Source organism: Adiantum capillus-veneris, unplaced genomic scaffold (assembly GCF_014529385.1).
Source record: "Adiantum capillus-veneris isolate H3 unplaced genomic scaffold, ASM1452938v2 Hic_scaffold_356, whole genome shotgun sequence".
Taxonomy (NCBI): Eukaryota; Viridiplantae; Streptophyta; class Polypodiopsida; order Polypodiales; family Pteridaceae; genus Adiantum; species Adiantum capillus-veneris.
Window position 1 is genome coordinate 29,613 of NW_028221463.1, and position 7,893 is coordinate 37,505.

Consider the following 7,893-nt stretch of genomic DNA (forward strand, 5'->3'; position numbering starts at 1 on the left):
AGCTCATTTCATGAATGAATAAACACAACTCTATTTTGCACTACATGCTTGTCTATGGTGAGCTTGTGCTAAGCTAAATCAATACTCAAGAGATTGTGTTTATGAGTCCAAGCTAATTCTATCTTGGAACCTAATTCACTTGAGTGATAATCTTGCTTACACACACACTCACACACTTGCATTATGTTTCTCCTTAATCCACCTTAGCTAGCACGATCCCATTCCTAACATGGGGGCATGTCGTGGATGTGGAGGGTGTGGAGTGAGGGAGAGTGCAAGATATGTGTCCAATAGGTATGGGAGGGATGGTGAAAGAGATAAGCATGTGAGTGGCCTCTCTCATGGTAATATCCGCCATCTATAACTCCATGTGGTATGCATGTCAACCCTCCTGAAGTGGGCCACTAGGCCATCCCATTATAAATAACGAGATGGTGATGAGAGCCTAATCTGAGTAAATGATGGCCGTACTCTATGATGTGTGGGTTGTGTCTGTTGAATCTCTCATGGTAGCATCCTCCTGTGTGGCATGTAGTGCCACCGGGTTCTCTGTGTCGTATGTCTCACACTGGTCACAACATGTCTTGGCATTGAAGTCTCCCATGAGGAGGACATCCCTCAATGTAGAGTACCCCATAATCTCATCTAACAAGCATGTGTATGGGGACGGTCTCTTTTCCCCATCCCTGTAGTAGAAAATCTTGAGCCTGAGGGGGAAATGGAGAAGATCCTATCTCGTGATAGCTCAAAGTGAATCCAAAGATAACGGGCCTACAGGTCGTGTGCATCAATATGTATCCTACTCTGGAGTCCATGTCTGAAGAGTATAGCTACCCTCCCGATCTTCGTGTGTAGTGTGCTGGCAAGTACTCCCTCAACTTGAGGAATCCCACTGAAATCCATGATCCGCGGTAGACTTAGCTATGGGCTCTCATGTTTCTCTATAAGGAGAATGAGGTCCCATCCTCTCATCACCTCCTCAAGCCTCTCTGGATGTGTCAATGTCCATAGATCCCCATTGCAGTTTCAAATCACAATGTGGATCTCCTCATGTGTCCCATAGGCGGGAGTCTTTATGCGATGGTCTTGCTACCATCTTGGTATACCACCTTCTTCCCTTCTTTGCGAAATTTTTTGACTCTAGGCGTGCATGCACGGCGGTGGTCTTGTTGCATCTTTGTGAGGTCGTCGTCAAGGTAGATATGAGGGCCCTCTAGTCCTCTCAAGATGGCCCTCTTTGGGATGAATGAGCTTGAAGACTCCTCGGAGGTGAATTGGAGGATGAGGGCTCTTTTTTGTAAGTCTTTGCCGGCTCTCCAAGCTTTGGATACGGGTATCCTCTTCTTCATTGTACTCGAGTTTCATGCATAGGGCTTTCCCATTGCTCTCAAGTGTGGATCCCTCCTCTTCTTTGATGGTAGTCACTCATACATTGAGGCGGTAGGCTTGTCAAATCTTCTCTTCCTCAATGGTTGTGTGTGTAATGAGCGCCTCATCTTTTTGGGCTTCCAGTCTCGCCTCTTTTTTGATATTCTTCTTGATACTTTGACCCATCCTTCATTGGTGGTCTCCGATTTGTCGTTGATACTTGCCTTGAGAGCTTCTGCTTTAGCTCTCCTTCTTCTCGGGTGAGGGATGCGCTAGAAGAATGGAGGAGTTTGATTTTCTCCTTCACCTCTTCCTTTTCTTTCTTCCATTCCTCTCTCTCCTCCTCCCATTTTTCCTTCTCCTTCTTCCATGCTTCCTTCTCCTTGGTCAATGCTTCAACCTCTTTCTCAAGCTTGGATAGCCTGTTGATGATGACGTTGTGAGTGTCTGTAATGTAGGGTGCCGCCTTATCTTCAAGTTTGGCCACCTCATCCTTTGCGACGTTCTTCGGCATGTCGGCGGGGGGGGGGAGGGGGGTTGCGTGTGTTTCTTCAATGTTGTACACTCATAGGGAAGGCACATGAGTGAGTGTGTGCATGTGTGTGTGTGTGTGTGTGTGTGTAGGAAGAAGAGAAGAAAAGGAAAAGTGCCGTGTAGTTTTGTTGTGCAAGAATTCGTGTGTGAAGAGGTGATGAAGGAAGGGAAAATGAAGGAAGAGAGAGAGATTTAAGGGCCTTCTAACACCCATCAAGTCCAAGGCTTGCCAAGACTGTTTCCAACAACTTCAAAAAGTACACAAAAACACCCGTCAAGTCCAAGGCTTGCCAAGACTGTTTCCAACAACTTCAAAAAGTAGAGAGAGAGAGAGAGAGAGAGAGAGAGAGAGAGAGAGAGAGAGAGAGCATTCACATTAGCATCTCGTAGGAATCTTATATATATATATTTTTTTTTTTTAGTGTTGAGAGAGATTTAGGGCCTTCTAACACACATCAAGTCCAAGGCCTACCACAACTGTTTCCAACGACTTTGAAAAGTACAAAGGAATGTGAGGAAAGGTATATATATAGAGAGAGAGCTCCTATACGAGCATCTCACTGGGAATCTTATAATTTTTCTTTTTTTAGTGTTGGGGCACACATCCTCACACATACTGGTTCTTCTTTTAAAAAAATACAATAGTTTAGAGATTCTCTCGATGTTCCCTGCCCCCCTTGAGGGCTTGGCCTTCCCCCCTCCCTAAGTAACCCCTCCTTCCTCCCCCCTTGCACCTGCCCTCCCCACCTGGCCTCATCTTCCCTACCTATACAAGCCTCGATCACAGCTGGAGAGATGGAGACGGCCATCACCATCATCGAGTCGAAGCCTCGATCGCTGTGTGTGTGTATGTGTGTGTGTGTGTGTGTGTGTGTGAGAGAGAGAGAGAGAGAGAGAGAGAGAGAGAGAGAGAGAGAGAGAGAGAGAGAGAGAGAGAGAGAGAGAGAGAGAGAGAGAGAGAGAGAGAAGAGAGAGAGAGAGAGAGAGAGAGAGAGAGAGAGAGAGAGAGAGAGAGAGAGAGAGTGCATCCTTGCCAGCTTGCATTCCCTGGACTTGCTTTGTTGTGCACCCCATCCTCAACTTGTCTAATGCCACAATGCGACTGGACTTGTTGAGAGGGAGAGAGCTGCCTTCTCCCATAGCATTGCACTGTGACTCAGGCAACCCTTATCAACCACCCCATTCAATACAACTACGCTTGAATAGTTCCTACCCGAACTACTTCTGTTTGATCCATGCCACCCTTGTGTGCCATCGTAGCAACACAAGGAGATGCCTTCTCAGCAGCGCCATCTCTGAGCTTTAAGCGCTATCTCTGTCCTTTAAAGCTCGACATTCAACTTTGCAAAAAGAACTGGCCCAAAAGTGCATTGGGGTTGCATGCATCCTACCCACCACTTCTCTCTCACTTTGTTTCACTTTACCCTTCTACTTTTTGCATGTGTGTGTGAGAGAGAATCATACACTGGTAGGTATGTAGATTTATTATGCCGAATCTCCACAGATACCTTTGCCCCACCTTTGCAACGCATCTTCCAAGCAAAACGTGCCATCAAAAGTGAATGGAACTCTGGAGATTTAAAAAACAATTCAAATTGGCTAGCCACTGCATCACAACGACTTAGTTGTGAACGCACTCAATTCTTTACTAAAAAAACACATGTTCATCCTGTGCCATCCTTGCCCGGCGTGTGGCTCTCCTCGAGCCTGCGCGCCCCTAGAATATCAAAAGCAACAAAAATCAGCCTTTCCGCTTGAGCAATTGCCCCCTATGCTCCATGGTGCGCCACATTCCCTCCTTCCTTTCCGTCTTCTTGTACGTGACATGTCCTCCTCCCTGCGAGCTGCGGTCGGCCTCCAACTTTGCTTTCATTCACTTTTGCTTAACATCACTAGGGCATCCCGTAGGATTTTGCCTAATTGCTATTTTTCCAAAATCGTAGGCACATACTAGATTCTCTTTTATCATTTATTTAAAATGAATCGTGGTGACGTATTTCGCTTCATATGTAAATTATTTTGGACTACATAAGTAGTCTTTAGTAAAGGGTTGGATTTTTGGTGCATCTTTGGACCATTGGATCAAGCTTGACATGGAAAAGTAATAATAATAAAATGTTATTTTATTATTTCTTTTAAGCCCTTGTGAGAGGTCAGTGTTCCGGAAAAGTGTGTCTCAACTTAGCGTTGAACCGGTTGAAATATCAAAACAACTGGTTGAAGGGAGGGGAAGAAGGAGAAAATCCACTTGAAATATATAAGAAAATAGAGTTAAATTGCAAATTTTTTGATTATTTTTGAGTACTTCGTCTTTGAATCTACCCTATAGGGAATTTTGTATGTTTGCAAAATTGATATTTCGTGAACACTGGAGAGGGTGTTTACATTTGTGTACCTGTCTCTTTTAGGAGGGGCATTGAGTATTGTGTAACATTATTTTTTATGCTTTTGAAGTATATTGTAATCTAGATAGTTCATTGCCACACTTTTTATTGTGATACCACATATTTTAAAATATTAATCACTTTCTATTTTTCTCTCTTTCAAAGAAGCCTCTTATTATGAAATTCTTCTCAATAGCCTTATGTAGGCCAGAGTGAATTTTCACCTTGTTTTTTAAGGATAGAAACTTTTGACAAATGTTCTAGAGGTAGATGGTTCCTTCATAGAGCTCCCCTTAAACCCTTCACTCACAGTCAGCAGGTTTTGCTCAAGTAAGCTGTGTTGTCGAGCGACGGTCGAGGAGTATTGAGCATTATGTAAGGCAGACGCCGCGGTGCGAATCAATATGCAAGCCAGGACGATTCTTGCCAGGCTTGCTCGACAGCACAAACAATCGCCCATATTATCTGCAAGCAGAATTGTCTCCTCGTCCTGGGCATACGTTCGTCAAAGGCCATTTGCGGAGGGGCCTTCAGATCACACCATTTTCCATTATTCGAGCAAAGCAGTGAAGGGGCGGGAGACAGAGATAGTTGTCAAACAGCCCGCTATTTCTGTTGAAGATGTTGCTAAGGCCAAAGGAGTTGAAATTTCAACAAGGCCCCGTGAGATGACAGCAGACTCATGTAGAACAGGTGCCATTGCCATCAAATGTGGCATGACGGCAGGGTGGGACAAGTGGGGGGCACGTGTTCCCTACACTGTTCTCTGGTTTGATCACAATGTTGTCACACAAGTGAAAGTTGAAGGAAAGGATTGCACCACTGCGCTCCAGGTAAGGCCAAGGTAGCCCTTGCTTTGTAAAAATGAAGTTCTTTAGTTACGTTTCTGTATGCTTCATTTACAACCAAAATTTTTCTGTTGCTGATCAGAATTCTTCTCTTAGTTTTCATTTTAAAACATTCGTCAGTAGAGATCTCAAATTTGTTTTCACATCAATACTAATCAGATTTTTGTGGAAAGGTCTTAAGTGTATTTGATGTGAATGCTGTTGGTGTACTCCTACTAGCTCTCGACACCAATTTTTTTGGCTAGTAGATATACAGACCATGATGCAGTGATGGTTTTGGGTTACTGAGATTTAGTTAACATTTGAGACAAGCAAAAAAGAAAGACGAATACAAGATGGCAGCTAAGAATGTTTTCTGTTGAGGTTAGGAGAGCTGTATTGTATACAAGTCTGTTGAGATCGGCTTCATTGAGCATCCCTAGAGGTCCTTTGTAGAGGATATCCAACTCCTTTTAACTGCACATAGCGAGAGAGAGAGAGAGAGAGAGAGAGAGAGAGAGAGAGAGAGAGAGAGAGAGAGAGAGAGAGAGAGAGAGAGTGAGTGTTAGTTTTCGATCTCTAGACTCTGCTGGCGTTGTCGCCCGACCATCAGGTTCACCTTCATAGATGCACCATTGGATTTGTCCAATTTGTCACCTTTTATGCGTTGCTTGCTGCGGGTTTGGCAAGAATTGCGTCTTGCTTTGATTCGACGCCTACCTTCGTGTGTCGAGGAGGTAGTGAGGCAGCCACTTGTATGGAATACATATGTGACAGCTTCAGAAGGCCGTCAGCTTGGCAAGAGGACTCACATTGATTGGGCTAGGTGGGATCTTTCTCATCAAGGATGGTGGGTGTACTTCGACCCTCAAACAGGAGACCCTATTATTGCTCTTTAGCATTGCAGAGACCGGCCAACATTGACGCCACATCAGATTGGAGTTCACCGTGAGGTTCCACCTGATCAACAGTTGACTGCTACGTGTCAGATTGGTACAGTGTTTCTAGAGGATATCATGTGTAGACTCTTTTTTACTACCGGGGTGGCATCACTTTGGAGATTGTTGATTCGGCAGGCAAGCCCCTTGTTTAGTTGGATTGGGATCTTGGCGAGTGGCAGTGGCCTTCGTTCTAGTTGTCTAAATCGCCATCTAAGCTCTACCTTGAGAGCGCGTGGGTGGATGACGCCATCAGTTTGTAATAGTGTGCTAATCTAAAGTTTTTTATTTGTCACTAATCTACTTTGCATCGTATCTCTCTTTACTCTCCCTGCTACTAGATCCTTATTGTATTCCGCATTTCTTACATGTTTGTCTAGTCCAATTGGAGGTATGGCACGATCTGCGCATCCTCCTAGCTTTCTAGCGACAATTTTGGTCATGCATTTGGTCCCTCCGGATTAGCCGCAAGATTTGTTTTGTTCATGTGGATGATAGCACATGTAGGATTGCCTGTTGGCACTTGGTCAGCAGTCACTGTCACGATCCGACTTGTCAGAGATGTACTTCAGAGCCGGAGTCCTTGCGGCACTGCTTCTGGGTTTGTCCATGTGCGCAGCCAATGTGATGGCAATTTGTTGTTCGTTGATTAGAGTGGGGCATCCATGATGGGTTTGTGACATGGTGGGGCGGTTGCATGGCTTTTGTAATTTTTGGGGTCACACCTTTTTTCAGGGCTTGCCAACAAATCCGGTCTTCATGCTTATTCCTTTCGATATAGCTCGACACTCTACAAATGATCCCACACGTAGGTCACGAGTTGGGATTTTGCCAGCAAGACATGGTTTTCACCACGATATGCAACATCATGCAATGGATCATGTAGAAGGCTCGCTATGCTCATAGCCTCACACCACCGTTTTGAAATACATTTGGATTGAGCTGCTGCATACTCTTCGCAGTCAGTGGATTCTTCAGCCGGGTCCTCCAAGGTAGAGGAGCAGCAGCAATGCGTCTTTCTTGACACATGGGCGTGGTCATCAATTCTTTTCGGTCGGATCATCGTGCACATCACGTGGCATTATGCAACCCCACAGTGTTTCATTCTACACTCATTGTACAAATCACCTTGATGTTTACATAGCCTACACATTGTTGCCCCGCTTTTGCACTTCTTGAACCAGTGTGACATGAAACGTTTTGGGGTTTCGAGGTTTTTGAAACGTTTCGTTTCGAAGCTCGAAGACAGCGAAACACATGTTTCGTTTTATATGTATGTCCGTATAATTATACATTGAATATACATACAATTCATCTGTAAAGACATGAAATACCAAAATCTAGATGTGAGACTTGATCACGAGTGAACAAGGTGAGTCGGCAGCCAGCTGTAAAAACGTGGAGGTAAAAACGAGGGGGCCATGTTGACATGTAACTCAGAGAGAAGAGAGAGAGAGAGAGAGAGAGAGAGAGAGATACATTATTCGATGTGTGTGAGGGTCAAAAAATCTATCGATTTTTTGAGGCGGCCTTTGTGTATAGCTTAAAAAATCCTCGAACAGGTGGTTTGAGGTTAATTGGTCAAAAGGGGGCAAAAAAAGAAAAAATCAACTCGTTTCGCACGTTTTGTCGAATCGTTTCGTCCGTTTCGCCGTTTCGAGGTTTCAAAGGGTTGAAACAAGTTTTTATGTCACTGTGACTTCCTCTAGGTGATAGGCCATTGGGCATCTCCAAAGGTCTCTTGTGTACATAGAATACAACCCCTTTGTGAGAGAGAGAGAGAGAGAGAGAGAGAGAGAGAGAGAGAGAGAGAGAGAGAGAGAGAGAGAGGAGAGAGAGAGA

At 44.6% G+C, this 7,893-nt stretch overlaps 1 protein-coding gene across 1 annotated transcript; it reads left to right on the forward strand.

Moving 5' to 3' along the window:
• Window positions 1-4,547: 4,547 nt before the first annotated feature.
• On the forward strand, window positions 4,548-5,149 carry LOC147416923 (uncharacterized). Its single transcript, XM_086507954.1, has one exon. It carries the CDS (start codon window positions 4,691-4,693, stop codon window positions 5,132-5,134), a length of 444 nt encoding a protein of 147 aa, XP_086364080.1. The 5' UTR covers window positions 4,548-4,690; the 3' UTR covers window positions 5,135-5,149.
• The last annotated feature ends 2,744 nt before the right edge of the window (window positions 5,150-7,893 follow it).